This window comes from Acanthopagrus latus, chromosome 21 (assembly GCF_904848185.1).
Source record: "Acanthopagrus latus isolate v.2019 chromosome 21, fAcaLat1.1, whole genome shotgun sequence".
Classification (NCBI taxonomy): Eukaryota; Metazoa; Chordata; class Actinopteri; order Spariformes; family Sparidae; genus Acanthopagrus; species Acanthopagrus latus.
Genome location: NC_051059.1, coordinates 1917204 through 1939852, shown reverse-complemented (window position 1 = coordinate 1939852; position 22649 = coordinate 1917204). Strand labels below are relative to the sequence as shown.

Sequence of the window (22649 nt, the reverse complement as noted above, 5' to 3'; positions counted from 1 at the left end):
AGTGCATTTGCTGTCCTTGAAACCACGCAAATGTTATGGAAGTCTACCTAAGTTGATGCTGAGCTGTAGCCTTGCCCTGCGGAGCTCCAGCGATATGTAGTCTCCCTGCTGTCCCTCTCCGTGGAGTAGGACCCCGTCTCGAGCCGTGGTCCTAAACTTCAGAGATATGACATCCTTCATAATCTTCACCTTCTTACTCCTGAAGCGATAGGAAATGACGCCATGGCCGTCAAAACTGATCACATCTGCCCCTGAAAGACAAAAAGGGAACACAATTCTCTCTCCTGCCAGTTGAAAAGACATGAGCTGATATGAGCAAATCTGTCTGCAACATGGTGAGAAAACACTTAAAGTAACAGTTGGGTTCTTTTGATGTGCTTTTGTATGAGGTACTTTCCCCTAGTCAGTGTGTTACTGGCAGCAGATGACCGTCAGCTGTCCACCTGTGTTGAGACAGACCTGCTTCCCTGTACTGTTCATCGTCATAATGTAAAAAAATTCCCAAACTTAAATATCCATCCATTTACGTATTATCTACACATACTCATCCTCTACTGAGTCACATGAGTTGGAGTGTATTCCAGCTCACAGTGGGTGGGGAGCTGGGTGGACCTTGGACAGGCGCCCAGTGCTGAACAGAGTGGCTGAATCAGGTTTCCCTCTCTTGTACACTTGTACTCACAATATGAGCAGCCGTAGAGATCGAGACGCACTCCGATGCGTCCCTCCCTGCTCCACTCCACTGGGATGAAGCGGATGTATCGAGCCAGGATGGCGTGCTGCAGCTCATGACGAACAACACCCTCACTGTTCACGTTCCCCTCAAATGTCTGAAATACAAAGCAGACACACACATTTCCATGATTTCTGAAATAATTTAATTAATAACTAACTTTTTTCATCACGGTGAGGGTGGTTCAGGAAGTAGAGTGGGTTGTCTCCTGATCACAGAGTAGGTGGTGAGTTATCTGTTAGCTTGAGATTTCAAAATTATTAACTATATTTTTTTATTCCCAATAGACATTTGAGAAGGCATCACTTTCACTGGACACACTGAGCTGCAATAATTCCAGCAGCAAGTAAATTACATCTTTGACACAAATTGCATTAAAGTGAAACTCTCAGCAAAAAGCAACCGAGGCTTTATTTGGGAATGAGTCAAACCTTCATGTAAAGGCATAATTATGACGAAAGAGGCACTTTTATATGATTTACCGTAGTTTCGTTTTCGGGCAAACTAATTTTCAGTGGAGTGCAGGGGCACTCTTACACTGGCATCAAAATCACTATTTTTAAAACACTAAGAAGGCTCGACACAACATGAAACTTTGCTCGTAGTATCACCAGGGTCTCTACACATGAACACCAGCATTGAGAACATTGTTTGTGTACACAGAGTTTACTAAAAAGAAGGTTTTTGGACTTTTGGAATTCTGACTTACCCAGATGTTTCCATCCTGTAGATAAGGCCTCCAGTTTTTTTGTGTGTCACTGTAAAGCAACCGATACTTGCTGGTCCAATCAGAGCTACTGTAGCGACCCTGAGTCACTATGGCAACCACCTGCTTCCTCGAACCCAGGTCCACCTGTAACCACTGGTTACGGTTTGTCTCCAAGGGTGACCAACCTCCAGCTCCTAGTTTTGCAGGTGTTACAAAGGTGAACAGGGTGACAGATGGCAGGAAAAAAAGGAAAGAAGAAGAGCAGAAAAATGGATGTGAACCACTTCGGAAAAAACATCATCAGAAGTGTCTTCAGCTTACAGCAGTGTCGTTTATGTTTATGTACCACTTCTTTAAGAGACGCCCCCTTCAATCCGGTGGCAACAGTCTAACCACATGGTTGGCGAGCTTTGTTCTTCTCATCAGTATCTACAGACATCCATTTCATTTCATGACTTTGAGAACACTGCTGGTAGGTTACTCTAAGTTTAGACAACTACCTTATTTGTGAAGACTGCTTCTCAGTTTGGCTTAATTTGCAAATGAATATACTGTATACTACGGTAGCAGCTAGTCCTGTAGAGCAGGCCAATTCAACTAGAAGGGTCAGAGTGAGGTTGCAAATCACACAAAACACCAACTTCGACATAATGTTGCTCTAAGGCATGTATCGACAGTAATTAAAATGTAGCTTTTGTTTATGCTGTTATCGGTTTGTGACCTCAAAATTGGGTACAACTGAGGACAAAATGTGTGCAGAACCCGCACATAATTCATATTTTTGAGGTTCAATGTAAAACATTTTTAAAAAACTACCAAATCATAAAACAAAAATGTATGTATATATGTATGTATGTATGTGTTGTTTATTTGCAGGTGTAGGGTTGAGTCAATGCATGATGCCATGAGTGATGGAGCTGGCACAATAATCAGCCGTCAAACTGGTGTTTCTACATCCATGGTCTTTTATTCAGCTCAGTCAACAGTGTTTCACTGATTAGCATTCTCTTTATGACCTTGGCAACAGCCTTCTTAGATGGCTCCCTCACTTTCAGGAAAGGAGCAGTTGTCATTACAACAGACATGTTCTACCGCTAGCTTGTCAGGCCAGAAGCCAGAGAGTTAACAGCAATCCATGTGGTCCCAAGATAATCATATAGCAAAGAGGCCCGCTGAGGTCAGAATGAAGAGCCACATTTTTGGCACTTGCATAATGAAAGAATTACATACCAAACCAGAATCATCCTTCTGTGCCTCAGCTACCAATGTGCAGTGACAAATTCCAAAATACCAACCCAAAAAAGAAGCCAATATGATTCAATGTGCATAGCAGGAAGTATACAGTACGAGTCATTACAAAGCCTTACCTTGTTTCCGATTGAGTTTAGCGTAACCAGCTCCGTATGCTCGGGCAAACACTGATGAACTGGTGAAGGAGCTGTAAGGGAGAGGAGTGGCCAAGCTGTCTTCACACTTTCCTGAACAAGTGAGACAAAAAACAGACAGGTCAGTGATTAAGCATGCAGAAACAGCCAACAACATGAACTGAAAATTGCGGGGCAGCTGTAACTCAGGAGGTAGAGCAGGTCTTCCAGTAATCATAATGCCGCTGATTCGAATCCTGGCTCAAGGGGAGCCACCACAACATGTGTGTTTATAACACTGATGCTTGGTGCTCACACACATTCAATACAGAGTTTCCCGGGTGTTGAACTTTCGCTATGAAGATACCGACCACATTTACATACACCCTGACACAGATTCAAATGATGTACTAAATGTTTATGCATATTTGTTAATAAATAACTGTGTACAGTGGCTAGAAAAAGTGTTCATACCCCTTGAACTTTTCCACATTTTGTCACGTTACAACCACAAACATAAATGTATTTCATTGGGATTTCATGTGATAGACCAACACAATGTAGCGCATGATTGTGAAGTGGAAGGAAAATGATACCTGGTTGTTTTCAAATATTTTCAAAAATAAAAAACATCTTAGGGTAAGTCTCTACCAGCGATCCACATCTAGAGACTGAAATATTTGCCCATTCTTCCTTGCAAAATAGCTCAAGCTCAGTCAGACTGGATGGAGAGTGTCTGTGAACAGCAATTTTCAAGTCTTACCAGAGATTCTCAATTGGATTTAGGTCTGGACTTTGACTGGGCCATTCTAACACATGAATATGCTTTGATCTAGGCCAAAAACTTCAGTTTTGGTCTCATCTGACCAGAGCACCTTCCTCCACGTTTGCTGTGTACGTATTATGGCTTCTTATGGCTTTGTTTCATCAATCAGCATCAGAATCAAAAACTAAACCAATGTATTACCAAGAAGGATTTTACACCACTGGGGAAATTGTCTTCATGAAGAAGTTGCATACACTGAAGACTGAATAAACAAACAGTGACTATAATATATACAATATAAACAGATGGAGACATAGAGTGTGAGATGATTGATGAATAAAGAAGGGGGAGATGTACAGGAATGTGCAAAAAAGATAAAAAAAAAAAAAAAAGATTGTTAAAAGTTATAAAAATGTCTTTCTTCTTCCCACTATTCCATAAAGGCCCAATTTGTGCAGTGCAGGACTAATAAGTTGTCCTGTGTCATAACAGCTGTATTTATACAGAGATTCGATTACAGGTGGACACCATTTATTGATTAGGTGACTTCTGAAGGCAGCTGGCTGCACTGGATTTTATTCAGGGGTATCAGAGTAAAGGGGGATGAATACTTACAAGCCACACACGTTTTTTATTTGAAAAAGAAATTGAAAACCATGTATCATTTTCCTTCCACTCCACATTTATACACCACTTTGTGTTTGTCTATCACATGCAATCCCAACAAAATATATTTACAAATACATTTGTGGTTGAAATGTGACAAAACGTGGAAAAGTTCAAGGGGTATGAATACTTTTGCAAGCCACTGTATACGTTCTATTTGTGTAGCATGAAGGAGTTGACATTTCAGTTTCATTTCGTTACGTAACCATGTGTTGTATAATGATGAATTATTGAGATGAATGTCTTAACTAAATGCGAATGAAATGCAATTCAATCTTATCAATTATTGGACAGGGTTAACTTAATTTCATAACTTTAACTTTATACTCTGCAATGCTTCCTCTTTTATTAGTCTTATTTAGTCTTTTATTTGGGCCTTCAAATCGCTCTAAAAGCCTGTTAAAGTGATTACACTTTGATTTGGTCTTGATCAACACTGACCAGAAAATGTTTTCACCATATTTAGGGCCCGAGCAGCGACTGCAAGCAGTCAGCGAAGGCCCTATTGAAATTGTATTGTTTATTATTATTTACTATTCTTGACCGAATGTTTTGCCCAATTTCGCCCCTTTCCCAAACTGGAAAAGTTGTGTAACTTTGCAGGGACGACCGGCCACTCCCGAAATTCGATATTTTTGGGTCGTCGCACACGGTCCGCGCGAAATGGCTAAATAGCGCCCCCTACAAAGTTGAAAAATTCCATTAGGGAATGTCGATGACATTGTCGTACCTGAACAAAAATTGGTAAAGATGTTAAGCATACCCAGACGCACAAAAATGTCTCTTGCCAGGAAGCTGAAATTCCAACAGGAAGTCGGCCATTTTGAATTTTATTTTTTTTACTCAAAACGAACTCGTCCTAGGGATTTCGCCCAATCAACTTCAAATCTGGTACAGATCATCTTCAGACTTAGCTGATCTAAAGTTGTGCTCTGCACGTCTGTAGATCAAAGGGCATAGCTGTTAGGGGTCGATAAATTTTGGCGAATGTTTCGGCGCTTGCCATGTAAATTCTAACGGCTCTCACGCCCACATACTCGAACCTAGAAGCTTCAAATTTGCTAAGCATGACGGGAGCTCAGCCATGAACGTTCCAATGTATTAACGTCCCACCTTACTCATGGCGCCCCCCGGTGGTAACAGGAAGTGACAAGTTCTTACTCTTAAATTTACTGATGCCGCATAGTTCACTCCATCAACTTCATTCCACTTCTAAAACATAAAGAACAAGTTGGTGAAGCTACATTATAAACGCTGTGAGGCTATGAGTAATGGTGTTTGCGTGGCGGCGCGGCGTTTTTTGATCATTCGCCAAGAAAATACGTTTGGCTTTTTGACGGCTTTAATAAACTCGTATCATCATGAAACTTGATACACAGGTCAAGGCTGGCGACCTCTAAAATCTGATGCGGGCGACGCCCATGGGCGGGGCCAAATGCCTCTGTAGCGCATGCCCTTACGTTTACATGTACTGATACCACATAGTTGACTCCATCAACTTCATTCCACTTCTAAAACATCCAGAACAAGTTGGTGAAGCCACATTACGAACGCCGTGAGGCTACGAGTAACGGCGTCCATGTGGCAGCGCCACGTCTGTCCATCATTCGCCAAGAAAATACGTTTGGCTTTTTGACGGCTTTAATAAACTAGTATCATCGTGAAAATTGATAAACAGGTCAAGGGTGGTGACCTCTAACATCGGATGGGGCCACGCCCATGGGCGGGGCTAAATGCCTCCATGGCGCCCCCTTGAAAACTTCAAAAATGCCTCCCCATAGGGGTTTATATGGAGTTAGAAGATGAAAGCTGGTACACATGTGTACGTCGACCAGACGCCCAAAAAGGTCTCTGGCACCAATGGTCTACTCCGAACAGGAAGTCGGATTTTTACTCACTGTTTTATTTTTTCAATTCTTCCAATTCAAACACATCTCTCTTGCACCAAGCATGCAGACACACACACACACACACACACACACACACACACACACACACACACACACACACACACACACACAAAATCCTTACACATGCATAGGAACACAAAGACATTTTTTTCAAATGAATAAACTTGCTTCAATGGCCTGGAAATACCATGAAATGTCTCTGCAGACCAAAAATATAAGCAATGAGTGAATTAGATGAAAAACACTAAAAACTACAAATTTGAAGGCCTAAATCCAGAATGCATTCCCAACATAATCACATTTATGTTTTGTTTTTTTATATACCATGGCTATGAGATAGAATAGTTATTTCTACACAGATTTCAGTGTGTGTTTTGGCTACGCTTACACACTCTCTCACACACACACACTCATTTCTCAATGTACATGCACACCAGACTCTGACATCCATAGAACACATCCAAAATAGGTTTAGTTGAAATGATTTATTTCACTGGCCTACAGTCACTCTTACATCTTACCAGTGAAAACATATTTGACTCCATCAACTTCATTCCACTTCTAAAACATCCGTTACTGCCCCCTGCTCGCACCACTGCCTCCTAGCCCCCCCCCACGGTGGCGCGGGGGAGCGAGGGCCCGCATAACCGCTTGCGGTTTTCTAGTTTACTTTGTAACTGGACATATTCTTACATATTCTTACCATAACGCTGGTTTGTGTTTATGTGTCTGACTGTTTTGGTTGGTCTTTGTTCTCCACACGTTTATCAGAATTGATATCAGATGGAGTTTTGGGCAGGGGGAAGGGTCACAGCTCTGCGTGTGTGTGTGTGTGAGTGTGTGACAGGTGCAGAGAATGGTAATGAGCTTCCTCATATGCATTACAAAACAACAAGCCAAGCATGTATTAATCAGTTTAAAGGAACAAGAAAGAGATTACGTGCTCGTTGGAAATAACCGCACCACTGTACTGACAGCTCATTTTTCTGAGGAACATTTATGAGTTATTTGATCAATGAAGATAATGTTTAAATATACAATTTCATGAAACTTCCATCCATCCAACCATCCATCCATTATCTGTACACATTATATGTACGCCGCTTAATCCTCTGCAGGGTCGCGGGGGGGCTGGACTTAGGGCGAAGGCAGGGGACACCCTGGACAGGTCGCCAGTCTATCACAGGGCTACACATAGAGACGAACAACCAGGCACACTCTCATTCACACCTACGGACAATTTAGAATAATCAATTAACCTCAGTATGTTTTTGGACTGTGGAGTACCCGGTGAAAACCCACGCTTGCACAGGGAGAACATACATACTCCACACAGAAAGACCGGGGCGCGAACCGGGGATCTTCTAGCTGTGAGGCAGCAGTGCTAACCACTGGGCCACTGTACAGCCCCTTCATGAAACTTGTAAGACAAAAAAATATTGTCTCAATATATAAACTGGGGATGTTTCATGGTGATATGATTTAGATGAAGCAGCAACAAAGAACTTTCTATTTTTCTTTGATTCTGGCACCTCTGCGGACAAAAGTGGTATGAGCACCACTTTCTTTAATATAAAAATCTATTTGCAGGATGGTGAGGTAAGGCTATGTCAAATTTATAATAACTGTAATAAGACAATGGTGAAACAGAATCAACTTTGTTTTTGTGCAGTTTAGAGCCAATTTATCTGTCAGCTGATTTTATAATTCTTATTTTTTTTTTTTCATATATATATTTTTTTGGCCTTTTCTGGCTTTATTGACAGGACAGCTGAAGAGTGTGACAGGAAACAGGGTAAGAGAGACTGACACACAGCAAAGGGACCCGGGCCGGGAGTCAAGCCCAGGACCGCTGCAGAGCCTCGGCACATGGGTCGCACACGGAGACGCTGCATTATCGCTGCAGCGGCGGTTCGCAAATTCTCTGCCTATGTTCGTTCACACACAACCAAGAAGCTACGACATAAAAAAGAAGACGCACGTGTGTGTAATTCAAGATTCAAGATTCAGTACATACAGGAAGCCACCGTTGTGGATCCAAAAGAGGCGTGGCGGTACACGTCATGATGATGACGTGTTTTTTCTAGGTGTCACTGGCTGTGTATAATCATATGGATGGTTATAATGTGTTGTGATTGAGATTTTGACCCACCAAACATCCTGGAAAGTTAAGTTTTTCGCTCTGAATAATATAATTACATAATCACCATCAGTAAACTGGACACTTTCTGAGTATCTCACTCACGGGGAGAGAGGCTGTTTTCTTGGTAGGACAGACAGGATGACAGACAGGACGACAGATGTTTCTCCACGTAAAACGGTGGTATTTTTCTCCTAATATAAGTTGCCAAAAATACTACCAGTTTGTACGTTGCTGTTGTTTGGTTCTAACGCTACTTTGTGGGACATTTCTCTTTATTTTGTTGAGTGAAGGATCTGTTTAGTTATCGCACTGTGAACACCATCAGACCGACACTTCCCCATTAGACAGAGGGATGATGACTTTGGTATCCACCTCACAGGGAGGTTGTAGAGGGGGGAGGGAGGAGGGAGAGTCTTTTCCACCCCTTAACGACAGTCACACAGGAAGGAGAAAGATCCCGGCCCCTGCAAAGCATAAGCTGCAAGACTCTGGCAGTGAGGTAGGTTGTTTTCCCCCTTTTTTAGCTGCCAGCTCCCAGAACAAATGCAATCTTTTATTTTGCTTTGTTTTATCTTGTTTCTGAAGCAGAAATGGAGACTATGTCTCTGGTTCATAACACTGAGTCTAAAGTTTGGAAACATTTGGATTTTAAAAGACAGAACAAAAACTCACCTAGAAAGACGGTATGATAAAACATATGCAGGCAATGAAGAGTAATTATGTGGATGCTAGCACAGCTTGCACAAGCACGAATGAGCAAGACAAAGGCAAGGATATCAGACTGTCCTTCCTCAACTCAGGGAGGTCTTAATTATAAGGTAATCATTTCAAATATTTCTCCCCCTTTCTGCCAAAGTGAGACACCTGGGCATGGCTTTGTGAGACAGTTTATATTCAGAATGTCGAAATGTTTGTTCATGCAACCAGACTTTTTTGTATGTGTCCACTGCAGAGGTCATAATCACAATCGTGACTGCCAACAGTAAGTGAGTATAAGGCTAGTAGACTCTACTGGACATTGGTGAAGGCACACTCAGTTATTATTCTCTTATATAAGTATAAAACAGTACTTGGAAAGTTAAAAAAAAATGTATAAAGTTAAATGAATATCTACATGAAACAAATTAACTGTATTAGATCACACCGTATCACATTAAACCCCACTCAATCACATTAAGTCATACTAAATTGTCCTATATTTAAAATGTATTGTCCCTGAATTGTGTTGGAGCCCCTGTATCTGGGTGCATGTTGGATAGTCTTAGAAGGGAGAGACGCGCAACTCTGAGATATCACAGTCACAAGAATGGGACAGACACATGGTCACTGTGACCTTGACCTTAGACCACCACAGTCCAAGTGGAGTGAGTCCAAGTGGAATTTATGGCAAATTTGACTAAATTCGCTCAAGGCGTTCCTGAGACACACGTTCAAGAGAATGTGACAGACAAACCCGAATCATCAATTTGTGATCTCTTGTTTTCAAACACATCTATTCAAGTTATTTAAGTTAACTTATTTTTTCCTATCTCGATATACACTATATTACCAAAAGTATTCGCTCACCCATTCAAATGATCAGAATCAGGTGTTCTAATCACTTGGCCTGGCCCCAGGTGTATAAATTCAAGCACTCAGGCATGCAGACTGTGAAACAAGACATTTGTGAAAGAATGGGCCGCTCTCAGGAGCTCAGTGAATTCCAGCGTGGAACTGTCATAGGATGCCACTTGTGCAACAAATCCAGTCGTGAAATTTCCTCGCTCCTAAATATTCCACAGTCAACTGTCAGCTCTATTATAACAAAATGGAAGCGTTTGGGAACAACAGCAACTCAGCCACGAAGTGGTAGGCCACGTAAAGTGACGGAGAGGGGTCAGCGGATGCTGAAGCGCATAGTGCAAAGAGGTCGCCGACTTTCTGCACAGTCAATTGCTAGAGAGCTACAAACTTCATGTGACCTTCAGATTAGCCCAAGTACAGTACGCAGAGAGCTTCATGGAATGGGTTTCCATGGCCGAGCAGCTGCAGCCAAGCCACACATCACCAAGTGCAATGCAAGGCGTCGGATGCAATGGTGTAAAGCACGCCGTCACTGGCCTCTAGAGCAGTGGAGACGCGTTCTCTGGAGTGATGAATCACGCTTTTCCATCTGGCAATCTGATGGACGAGTCTGGGTTTGGAGGTTGCCAGGAGAACGGTACATTTCAGATTGCATTGTGCCAACTGTGAAATTTGGTGGAGGAGGAATTATGGTATGGGGTTGTTTTTCAGGAGCTGGGCTTGGCCCCTTAGTTCCAATGAAAGGAACATTGAATGCTTCAGGATACCAAAACATTTTGGACAATTCCATGCTCCCAACCTTGTGGGAACAGTTTGGAGCGGGCCCCTTCCTCTTCCAACATGACTGTGCACCAGTGCACAAAGCAAGGTCCATAAAGACGTGGATGACAGAGTCTGGTGTGGATGAACTTGACTGGCCTGCACAGAGTCCTGACCTGAACCCGATAGAACACCTTTGGGATGAATTAGAGCGGAGACTGAGAGCCAGGCCTTCTCGACCAACATCAGTGTGTGACCTCACCAATGCGCTTTTGGAAGAATGGTCAAAAATTCCTATAAACACTCTCCTCAACCTTGTGGACAGTCTTCCCAGAAGAGTTGAAGCTGTAATAGCTGCAAAAGGTGGACCGACATCATATTGAATTCTATGAGTTAGGAATGGGATGGCACTTCAGTTCATAGAATGAGTAAAGGCAGGTGAGCGAATACTTTTGGTAATATAGTGTATATTGCAGAGAACCAACATATCGCAATGCCAGCATTTTCCGATATTGTGCAGCCCTACCAAGAGTCTCTCTCCATACCCAGGGAAATTTAGTGGGTCCCCAATAAAGTTTATGATTTGTGGCAAATTGTAGCATTAACTTGTTTTTGATGTTACATGGTTATAATATCAATCATGGTAATATGTTTGATGAGAATGTATTCAAAAATCGCCCCCAAAATGTTGATGAGCCAGTTAGTCGGAGACTGATTTTGTCAGTCAGAATACATTAGAAAAATACGATAAAAGCAAAAGGGCTCACAAAAATGTACAGGCATAACATCTCACATCACAGGTGACAATGAAAAGCATGAAATCACAAGTCTGAGGCTGCACATAAAACAGACTGTTGTTGGCTAATAAAGAAGCTCAGTGTGGCGCTGAACTGAAAAAAAGACAAATTATTGAATCTTTATATTGGACAGCAAAATACAATTCAACTGATAGAATTCTTAATAGGGTACAGCCCTATCACGTCATCCTATAAACAAAATCATACACTAATTGCAAATAAAGCAAATACTGGTTTACTTGTGTAGTTTCAACACAGTGCATCTCCTGAACGGCAAAGCATCATCGTCACAAGAGAATACAGATCAAGATTTCTTTTATAATTCATTATTTCATTACAAATTTGCTGTACGCAATGTCATTGTCGAGGTTCAAATATGGACACATGGATAGCGAGTCTTTTCAGATTATAATGCGTCAGAGACACAGGACATAGCAACATCACTGTATACTTAATTTCATCTCCCTTACTTTAGACATGACTTTATTGCAAAGTTGTGACAGCAACTCATGAGCATCTTTCATTAGACATCCTGGCCTGCCCCTCATGTTGAATCAATATTTATCTTGTCTTAGTTTATCTTGAAGTCCAAGGCATTCATCCTCTTTCAAACTCACGCCTACAATTCGTAGTTTTCTAGTAAAAGTTCAAGGTCTCAAGCCTTTTCAGACATAAAAACGCTCACTTTGAAACATCAAAAGGCATTATAGGGTTGATTTCTACAGGTTGAGTATTACCTATCATGACCAGTTAACTGACCTTAATGTGAAAAACTAGTTTCTGTGTTGAGTTTTGTTATACAACAAATAATGGTTTCTTTAAATCCCTTAAAGTAGCATTTCTAGCAGTAAACCTATATAAACAAATAACAAATGCTTCATCATAAGCATTAATATAGGATATTTTTATTGAGATATACATTTTGAGGTGCTTAAACTGCATGCATAGACATGCATGATATGAGGTATACTGTATCATCAAATGTTTACATAACAATACACACTAAATACATGGTCCCCTCATGTATTACAAGCTGGACTGCAGTTTGTTATAAACCCCCTTATAATGTGTATATACACAAATTAAATGCACAATATCTATTTTTGCCATTATGGATCTCTTAATCAAAACAAAAAACTTTAAGAGAGCCAAGAGAGCCAAGAGATTTACTGAATGGGAAAATGGATTCATATTCATTTCTGTTTATAAGTGTGACTACAGCAGTGATCCATTGTCGGGTGTTTATGCTCTGTAATGTTGACTGGTGACTGAAGCTGGAGGGGAAATATACTTTATGCCTGTAATATGTTACAGAGAGGAGAAGGGGGAAAGAAGTAAAGAACCAGAGTCTTTCACCGCTGTTTGCTATTTTACAGCTGATGCACAGTAATCTTGCAGTTTGGGGCGAATGAACACGTAAGTAACGTGAATAAACACAAATGATCCTGCAGCCAAACTCGCTTCACTGGTGGTGAATCCACAATTAAACAAGCATCACTGCTGATGAAAATCTGACTTGACTCAGGCACAAACATTCACAGACAAGGGGATATTCAATATGCATCAGATTTAGTTTTGTTCGCCAATGTCCCCGTCCCAGAAGTAGCAAAGGCGGACCATGTCGAACACAGTTACCTTTAGAAAACTAGTGGATTTCTCTGGGTTTGAAAATTGTTGGCAAGATTTGAGATACTGTAAGTAACGTTACACAACTCCACAACATATATAACATGCATAGAGGTGTTTTCAGACATTCTAATGCAGGAGTCACACATATTACATCATTAAAACTGATAAACATAAACGAGTTAAAAATGTCAGTGATGGCTTCTATTGGTGGATACATGTGTGGAGCACAGTGGAATGGTCTGTATGGGTGGGTGGGATGTGTTTTCATTCCATCTATTCACTCTATGCAGCCAGAGCCTCCAGAACATTTCAGTCTGGGTTGCACAGCTTCTGTGCAGTTGAGCTTTCTGGTTCAGCATCTGCTAGACTCTTCCCTCAATGCACTTACACCAGAGACTTGATAAATACATGACTGAGTGAATATATGACTGACCCCATTCTTACTGTTAAAGCATTCTTTCCATTAAGGTGTACGTTTTCCTCTTCAGTGTTATAACATTCGTAATGATGACATACTAAATTACGTGTGTGTCGTCGTTATTATTAGCATTACTAAGGAGTATGCTGGTTTGGCCTTATGCTATAGTCCACATCGACTCAGAGAGCAAGCCACCAAATTAGCCACGGTTGCTAGTGTGTGTGTGTGTGTGTGTGTGTGTGTGTGTGTGTGTGTGTGTGTGTGTGTGTGTGTGTGTTAGCCTAACAGTTACTTACGGGATGCTGAGGATGCAGCGATGGAGATGCTGATGATGCCACACAGGACTGGCAGCAACAGCAGCACGGACAGATAAGACATCTTCAGAGAAAATCCTCAGTCAAAGAGACAGACAGAGACAATGAAGCGGTGCGGTGCGGTGCGGTGCGGTGCGGGCTTCCCTCCGCCGGGCTGTCTGTTGTTGCGGTGATGCACAGCCAAGATGCCTCTTTCTTTATCAGCCGCGGTAATAAAAACAGAGGCTGTCTGTCCGCTGCGTCCTGTACGTAATGTCGTCTTCCTTCTCTCCTCGGTTATCAGCTTGCCCAGCGGCACTCCGGCGGGTTTTGACCGACAACCTCCGGATCGAGCCTGTGAAAATAACACGTTTGAGCTGCAGGCCTGGCCTCTAGCTCCAGGTGCATGGTCAGACGGACAGACAAGAGCAATGAAACCGTTCTAACTGCCTGGCTAATCGATACACCCCCGCTCTCTGTCTCACTTGGTATGCTCCGCACAACAAAACAGGGCGCCCTTAAACAAGGTGGGGACAGCGGGGTGCCTGTGGGTCCCCCCATCCCCCCCCCCCCCCCCCCCCCCTCCTTTCCGGAGGGAGCACAGGAAAGCGGTAACAAAAAAGACACATAAAGCTCAGCGTTCTCACAAGTGAGATATGAAAAATTAAGGAAAATAAAATGTTTGGGAGACCTAGATGCTTTTAAAATATAACAGGGTAGAAATAAAATAGATGACAAAATTATGACTCACAAAAGCTTGATATCAAACCTCAACATAAAAGAAAAACATAATAAGAATAATAATAAAACCAAGAACTACCAGCAGGTACAAATGGCATGAATTCAAGATCAATATCAAGACACCCATAGACCAGACTGACACAGCAGCCAGCTGGGGCGGTTTTTCATATGGTCAGTATGGGCAGCCGCCCAGGGCGGCATAAGCGCCAGCTAAGAAAATAACAATAAAAATAAAAATAAAAAAATAAAAAAAAAAATAAAAAAAAAAATATATATATATATATATATATATATATATATATATATATATATATATATATATATATATATATATAAATATATATTCTTTCTTTTTAAAATTTACAGTCAAGTCAATGATGTCATGACGCTGTGTGGGGAGCGAGCCGCCCTCTGTTTTCTCAAGGTGCGTCTGCTGATGCTGAGAGTCTCACACAGTCCGTGGAAGACGGGGGGCGGGGCGGGGACAGGCTCACCTACTGGGGCGGGGGAGAGGGGGAGCGGGGGATTCATCCAATAGTGCACAACAAATGCAGTTAGGAGGATAAAGTCAATTACATCACGAATTCATTCCACATGATGGACATTTCAGTCATAATAATATTGTGAATAAAAGCCCATAGTTTCACATATGTTTTGGGGGTTTGATTAAATAATGAAATATATTACAAAACGAGGTGAATTGGTTTAGTCTTAACTCTTGCTTGACGGTGTTGCGAGGGGTCACTTGTTGATTCCCGAGCGTCCAATAAACAAATGGATGGTAAGAGGACACAGCCATCAGGTGCCCAGTTCTGGAGAAAGAGAAAAGAAAATAGAGGAGAAACGAGCAAAAGATAAAGGTGTGGAGCCATGTCAAATACTCTTCATAAGTGTGACCATTCATGTAATGAGATGAAATGACGTTAATTAGTATAAGTTATGCTAACTCGTATGTTTGTTAGCCTCTTGCTACACTGCTGGCTGTAATAGTAGATGACGACAGCATCCGTTTTTAGTCCAACTGACTAGCAAACATTATATCTAACTATTTTCACCCTAATAATGTGTATGTAACACAACATGACTAGCTCACATAGTGCTTGTTAAACATCACGTTAGGTCCTGTGCTGCTCAGTAAAGTGAATTATCAATTCTGTAAGCTAATTCAAAAGACGTATGTTGCACAGGTATTTTATGATGTAGCTTTCTGAGACATTTGGAGTGTCATGTAATTAATTAGCCATTAACCAAGGAGGTTGTGTTTTGTCTTCTATTCATTTGTTTCCTATTCTAAAAGTTGGATACATTATGCTTAATAACAGGTTTATTTAATTGTGCTATCCCTGCATTAATCATTCATGTTGTATTGTAATGCAAATGCAGGGGACTTTTTAAAATATTTTGGAGCACCCTCTACCACTAGCCGGGATGAGGAACCATCTACCTCTGCAGCCACACACGTCTCCACAAATGTTGTCTGATCCTGAGGATGAAGACCCATTTACCTCTACTTCTCCCCAGCAAAACTCAGGTGAGTTTGTGTGCAGGTATGTCTGTGAGTGTGTGTGTGTGTGTGTGTGTGTGTGTGTGTGTGTGTACATCCCTGCAAAGCATGTTGTGGAAATTCTCCTTTGTGAGGTAGAGAGAGTTGCTAAGTCTCCAAAGAACTTAAGACATCAGTGTATGAATCAGATCTCTTTAATAACACGCAACATGGAGAAGAAGGCAAAAGCGCTCTCTCTCAAACTCTAAACTGTTATCCTTTAAGTACAGAATCAGAGAGGAGCTTACCTTCATTTACAACAGTCATACACATTTTCTTTACATAATAATGACTCGTTGATGTTTGGGTGTATCCTGTCTTCCCAGGACAGTGATTCTTTGATATAACAGATGGGACAACAAATGTCATCTTATCTAAAACTTCTGTGTCTTCCCACATGGGGGATGTCCCCCCACCTGTGGCTCAAGCAAAATGTCATTCTCCAACTTCCTCCTCCTGTCCTTACAGCACATTTGATCACTAACAGGAAGACTATGTAATTTCTCACAAGCATTTTGCAGACAGTTATAATGTTATTATCAGTGGGTATGTGTGATGTTCCACCACTATAATCGCTGTGAATAATGTGTTTATACTAATGCCCTTGTGCTCTCCATTAGAAATGCCTGGAGCAGGATCATCTACTGAGGATGAGCCTCTGTGCACTGACCTGCTAACTGGCCTTCAGTTCTGACTGTGAGAATTCAGACACAACTGGTTTCCAGGGGACCAAGTCACTTTGTATTCCCTAGAAATGACAGTGATGGAAGAAGTTGCCACCATCAATACTTCAGGAAGTCATTGGTTAGTGTGGAAAATATATCTAGACGTTGGTTGGTATTCATTTTGTGTTACTTGTGGTACAAAGTGTATTACAATTATTATACTCTCTTAAGTGTTATTGTACTTGTGTGATGAAGGATTTGAGCAATTTAAAAATTTGATTCACTATTGTATTTGTATTTCATTCTATTATACTAGTTCTTTTGATTGTTGGTACCTATTTGTATTTATGATTGTATATATGTTTTATTGTAGCAGTAACTAGCCGTTTTTAGACAGAGCACCAAGCCGCCAATTTGCCCGTCCTTTTGGCAGCTCGGTCTGCGGTTTTAGACAGGGCGGCAAATTGGGGGTCTGTTTTGGTCCGCCGATTTTCCTCCTCGGAGGGTACACTTATTTCCGCCTCGCCTTTAGAAAGCTGTGCAGAAACTAGATGGCAGGTTATTTTGTTTAAGTTTCCAACTGACTGAAGATATACTTTATTGTTACATTATGTAATTAATAGATGTTTTAAATTTGACAATGTAGTGTGGTACATTGCGAACGACAGTCAGATATTATATTGCATAAAAGTCTAGACAAAAACTGGCATCGCAAGCTGTCCTTAAATGTAAAAATCGAGAATCTAATCAAACCATGACCTTAGAATCGTAAATGTAATCGAATCGAGGATTTGGAGAATCTTGACACCTGTACTAAGTAGTTGGCTTTCACCACTGTGGTCCACACTGAGATATCTCAACAGACTGTTTGGATTATCAGCAAACTCTGTACAGGCATTCATTCTCTCCAGAGGATTCATCCTCCTGTATTTGGTGAAGCCCTGACTCTTCATCTAAAACCAACCAGTGAAATATCTCAAAATTTCTCAGTAAAAACATTGTACAGACATTGATGGTTCCCAGAGGATGCATCCTAACGACTGTAGTGATCCTCTCACCTCATCTCTAGCCATACGGGTTGGTACTTAAGATATTTGATGTCTGTGATAACTTCATACAAAGCTAGAAGAAGCTGTATACAGAATCAGGTATATGATATATGTGAGTGATATAGTCTACCTCTGATTATACAAACAAATCTCTTAAAAATCTGGTAAACACTTGACATATTTTCATCACAGACTTGTTTTACGTGTTTAAGAACGTGGGCTCTGGGTTAGTGAGTTCTAATATATGATTTGACAGTCAGACCATGAAAGTCTTTATTTTCTGTCGTCTTCACTGTCTCCATCTGTACCATGTAGAGCAGAAGTCTGTTGAACCCCAGCACAATTTAAATATAAACACTGTCTCTGCATGCCTTTGTTCATTGCTTGAATTTGAATTCTGACTTTGATTTCAAATTTTTAGAACTTTGAGAACCCCCGTTGCCACGACGATCGGAATTTTGACACGGGGTGAAACTTTAAATTGCCTGTGCTCCTGTAAAAACCTCATTTGCGTTCGACAATCTGAGCTGTCAAGGTCTTATTGTCATTTCTGAGAGGAAGCGTTTAATTACTCGACATTCAGTGGATACCTTCTGGATATTTTGTATTCAACGGATACCTTCTGGATTACTCGATATTTAACGGATACCTTTTTGGATTAACGCAATCTATCAAAGTCTCTCTGCTCGACAATCGAAACTCCGTTTCGCTTACAAGTTGAGCTTTTAAACTTTGATTTTGACGACTATTCTCATTCCAACTTTGAAATAGTCACTGTGTTGCCATGGACAGACGTTTCAGTGAAAATAACCTGGTAAGATTTTCTTATTTGACCTGAAGAGACTTTTTTTCAGCAGTGTGCCTCTCTAGTCCAGCATAATGTTTAAGTCAAGGAATAATATGTTCTAAAACTTGTCTTATTAAATGTTTTCGGAGAATATGTTTGATTTTAATTACTTGACAATGTCATGTTGCTCTGTATGAACTGCTGGCAGTAGACTACAGTATATTTTATTGTGTTAACGAGGGCACAGGTTTTCTTTTCTGTCTATCCAATGTCAAGACGAGACTTCATGACTGACACGTGTGTTTCTGTCTTTCAGCCATTGCAAATGCAGTTTGTTGCTGTCGCTAACAGCCCAGACATGCCGGCAGTAGTACAGCTGAGGACCCATGAGGAGCCCCCTCACCCAGGACTCAGAGAGGCCCTGTACTCAGCCATCAATGAGATTAAGTCTCTGAGAGATCAGAACAAATCTCTGATGACTGAGAATAGTGAACTCAAGAAAGAGCTGACCAGCAAGGAGAAAGCTCTAGAAAGGGCCAAAACCGCCAACAGTGTGCTCAGTTACGCGTCAGAGGAGTGGAGAACGAGATGTGAGGTCATGGAGAAGGGCCTCGCCGCCAACACGTTCCAGCTGCAGGTAAGCTGCCTTAGATCATCAATTTACTTCACAATAATCTCCTATTGGATTCTAACAGCTGCATTGAATATTAAAATAAAAATACTGTTTTTCTCTTTTCAGGAGCTCAACATCAAACTGCAAGAGCAGAAGCAGGTGTTGAATGGCAGGCAGGTGGAGGTGAGCCGTCTCCAAGAGGAAGTTCGGGAAAAAACTTTCCTCCTCAACATGGAAATACAAAAACATCAGGCTACAACCAAAGCCCACGTAGAGACCCTGCAGAAGCTGTCTCGCAAAGAAACCCAGCTCAACAGGATCGAAGGACAGTGGAAGAGCCGGTGTGACGCTCTGGAAGAGAGCCATGTCTCCAAATCCACCCAGCTGCAGGTAAGCTGCTTCACATCATCAATTTACTTCACAGTAATCTCTTGTTGGATTCTAACAGCTTGTGTTGGACTGCTTCACAATCAGCTTTTTTATGTAAAGTAAAATAAAAATTCTGTTTTTCCTCTTCTCAGGAGCTCAACGCCAAACTACAAGAGCAGGAGCAGGTGTTGACTAACAGGCAGGTGGAGGTGAGCCGTGTCCAAGAGGAGCTTCAAGAGAAAACTGGCCTCCTCGACAGGGAAATAGAAAAACGTCGGTTGAGAACCAAAGCCCACGTAGAGACCCTGGACCAGCTTTCCCTCAAAGAAACTGAGCTCAACAGGATTGAAGAACAGTGGAAGAGCCGGTGTGACCGTCTGGAAGAGAACCATGTCTCCAAATCCACCCACCTGCAGGTAAGTTGCCTCATATCATCACTTTACTTCACAATAATCTCCTGTTGGATTCTAACAGCTTGTGTTGGACTGCTTCAGAATCGGCTTTTTTATGTAAAGTAAAATAAAAATACTGTTTTTCTCTTTTCAGGAGCTCAACATCAAACTACGAGAGCAGGAGAAGGTGTTGACCAACAGGCAGGTGGAGGTGAGCCGTCTCCAAGAGGAGCTTCAAGAAAAAACTCGCCTCCTCGACAGGGAAATAGAAAAACGTCGGTTGAGAACCAAAGCCCACGTAGAGACCCTGCACCAGCTTTCCCTCAAAGAAACTGAGCTCAACAGGATTGAAGAACAGTGGAAGAGCCGGTGTGACCGTCTGGAAGAGAACCATGTCTCCAAATCCACCCACCTGCAGGTAAGTTGCCTCATATCATCACTTTACTTCACAATAATCTCCTGTTGGATTCTAACAGCTTGTGTTGGACTGCTTCAGAATCGGCTTTTTTATGTAAAGTAAAATAAAAATACTGTTTTTCTCTTTTCAGGAGCTCAACATCAAACTACGAGAGCAGGAGAAGGTGTTGACCAACAGGCAGGTGGAGGTGAGCCGTCTCCAAGAGGAGCTTCAAGAAAAAACTCGCCTCCTCGACAGGGAAATAGAAAAACGTCGGTTGAGAACCAAAGCCCACGTAGAGACCCTGCACCAGCTTTCCCTCAAAGAAACTGAGCTCAACAGGATTGAAGAACAGTGGAAGAGCCGGTGTGACCGTCTGGAAGAGAACCATGTCTCCAAATCCACCCACCTGCAGGTAAGTTGCCTCATATCATCACTTTACTTCACAATAATCTCCTGTTGGATTCTAACAGCTTGTGTTGGACTGCTTCAGAATCGGCTTTTTTATGTAAAGTAAAATAAAAATACTGTTTTTCTCTTTTCAGGAGCTCAACATCAAACTACGAGAGCAGGAGAAGGTGTTGACCAACAGGCAGGTGGAGGTGAGCCGTCTCCAAGAGGAGCTTCAAGAAAAAACTCGCCTCCTCGACAGGGAAATAGAAAAACGTCGGTTGAGAACCAAAGCCCACGTAGAGACCCTGTACCAGCTTTCCCTCAAAGAAACTGAGCTCAACAGGATTGAAGGACTGCAGAAGAGCCGGTGTGACCGTCTGGAAGAGAACCATGTCTCCAACTCCACCCACCTGCAGGTAAGCTGCTTTATATCATCAATTTACTTAATAATCTCCTGTTTGATTCGAACATCTTGTGTCGGGCTGCTTCAGAATCAGCTTTTGTTATGTAAAGTAAAAAGAAATATACATTTCTTTTCTCTTTCTATAGGAAGTCACTAAACTTGCGGACCAGGAAGAGGAGAAAAAGAAAGAGGAGGAGATGATTGAGAAGAAAAGGGCGGAAGAGAGCACAAAGATGGATAATGATGTGGAGGAGATTAATGTGGAGGGTAAAAGTGGAGCAAGAGAAAGGAAACATAAAAAGAGTCATCACAAAAGGAGAGCGAAAAGAAGGAATCACTGAAATGTTCAGTAGCAAGTAGGAATGGTTGGACTCCCCCCAAAACTCCAACCTGCCTCCTACCTGACCCTCTCCTGGCTTAGTCTTCCCTACTCTGTACCCACAACCCTGCTACCCTAAACCCTCCGCACCAGCCTCGCCCCACCCGCTACCGTCTCCACCCACATTTATTTATTTATTTATTTCGTTAGATACTTACTTAGTTATCTATCGAATTATTTATTTAGGGCTGCACAGTGGCCCAGTGGTTAGCACTGCTGCCTCACAGCTAGAGGATCCCCAGTTTCTGTGTGGAGTTTGTATGTTCTCCCTGTGCAAGCGTGGGTTTCCACCGGGTACTCCGGCTTCCTCCCACAGTCCAAAAACATGCTGAGGTTAATTGATTATTCTAAATTGTCCGTAGGTGTGTAGCCCTGTGATAGACTGGCGACCTGTCCAGGGTGTCCCCTGCCTTCGCCCTAAGTCAGCTGGGATAGGCTCCAGCCCCCCCGCGACCCTGCAGAGGATTAAGCGGCGTACAGATAATGGATGGATGGATTATTTATTTATTCGCTTAGTTAGTTAGTTAGTTATCTATCAATTTAGTTAGTTAGTTAGTTACTTAGTTACTTATTTCTCTATCAATGTATTTATTTATTTATTTAGTTACTTAGTTACTTAGTTGCTTAGTTATTTATCAATTTATCTATTTATCTATTTATCTATTCATCTATCTATTTATTTATTTATTTATTCAGTAATTTATCTATTTATTTAGTTAGTTAGTTAGTTAGTTAGTCAGTTAGTTATTTATCTATTAAATAATTTATTTAGTTAGATAGTTCTCTATTTATTTATTTTAGGATTATAGATAGTATTATTATTAAATTTGTTCTTCTTCTCATTATTATTATTATTATTATTATTATTATTATTAAATATATTATTGACATATTATTGTTACTGTTATCATTTGTACCATTAGTATTATCATAGTTATATTTCTTATTAGTAATATTGTTTGTACTACTGCCAGCACTCATATGAACTGTTTCTAAGTGGTTCTCCAGAATCTGTCCGTGTAGCTGCTTGTGAATTGAAAGGCCGCCTGTTTGGCTGACATGATGTGGGGAGTTAGATAGAATGATCTGGGTGAGGATGGGCAAATGAACTTCAAGTTTAAAAGGTCATCTGACAAAAAAGAAACAAGCCGAAGCAAAATTCAGGTTT

At 41.4% G+C, this 22649-nt stretch overlaps 2 protein-coding genes and 2 long non-coding RNA genes across 10 annotated transcripts in view; 3 read left to right on the top strand and 1 right to left on the bottom strand.

The window, feature by feature from the left end:
• cntnap2b (contactin associated protein 2b) overlaps positions 1–22649 on the bottom strand; it is a 46509-nt gene that overhangs the window by 13968 nt on the left and 9892 nt on the right. The window contains exons 1-8 of one of the 6 annotated variants that reach the window (XM_037085025.1): positions 16705–17275; positions 15208–15303; positions 14856–14988; positions 13754–14105; positions 2810–2920; positions 1443–1636; positions 683–830; positions 48–251 (exon numbers count right to left, since the gene is read on the bottom strand). In XM_037085025.1, the coding sequence (XP_036940920.1) occupies positions 48–251; positions 683–830; positions 1443–1636; positions 2810–2920; positions 13754–13835 (739 nt within the window). In that variant the 5' untranslated portion in view covers positions 13836–14105; positions 14856–14988; positions 15208–15303; positions 16705–17275. Of the gene's footprint in view, positions 1–47; positions 252–682; positions 831–1442; positions 1637–2809; positions 2921–13753; positions 14106–14855; positions 14989–15207; positions 15621–16704; positions 17276–22649 lie in introns of those variants that run through there. The other 5 variants (XM_037085027.1, XM_037085030.1, XM_037085024.1 and 2 more) reach the window with 5 other exon arrangements.
• On the top strand, positions 15236–16786 carry LOC119011707. The gene is made up of 3 exons (XR_005072260.1): positions 15236–15351; positions 15875–16022; positions 16655–16786. It is a non-coding gene; the product is annotated as an uncharacterized LOC119011707 (long non-coding RNA).
• LOC119011702 (golgin subfamily A member 6-like protein 22) lies at positions 18245–21606 on the top strand. 2 transcript variants are annotated; one of them, XM_037085033.1, is made up of 8 exons: positions 18245–18562; positions 18852–19172; positions 19275–19538; positions 19670–19933; positions 20064–20327; positions 20458–20721; positions 20852–21115; positions 21249–21606. In XM_037085033.1, the coding sequence occupies exons 1-8, from the start codon at positions 18533–18535 to the stop codon at positions 21441–21443; spliced, it is 1866 nt and encodes a 621-aa protein (XP_036940928.1). In that variant the 5' UTR covers positions 18245–18532; the 3' UTR covers positions 21444–21606. The 2 variants fall into 2 exon arrangements, with proteins under 2 accessions (XP_036940928.1, XP_036940929.1); XM_037085034.1 differs by lacking the exon at positions 19670–19933.
• LOC119011706 overlaps positions 22483–22649 on the top strand; it is a 2703-nt gene continuing 2536 nt past the window's right edge. Inside the window, exon 1 of the long non-coding RNA XR_005072259.1 lies at positions 22483–22649. This exon is cut by the window's right edge and continues 1418 nt beyond it. This is a non-coding gene — a long non-coding RNA (uncharacterized LOC119011706).

What these genes read in the sequence shown, in the direction of transcription:
- LOC119011702 (XM_037085033.1), top strand. Translation starts at nt 18,533, where the DNA reads ATGGACAGACGTTTCAGTGAAAATAACCTG. An exon ending in CCAAATCCACCCACCTGCAG is followed by an intron (nt 19,934 to 20,063) that starts GTAAGTTGCCTC and finishes TTCTCTTTTCAG; the next exon opens with GAGCTCAACATCAAACTACG. An exon ending in CCAACTCCACCCACCTGCAG is followed by an intron (nt 21,116 to 21,248) that starts GTAAGCTGCTTT and finishes CTCTTTCTATAG; the next exon opens with GAAGTCACTAAACTTGCGGA.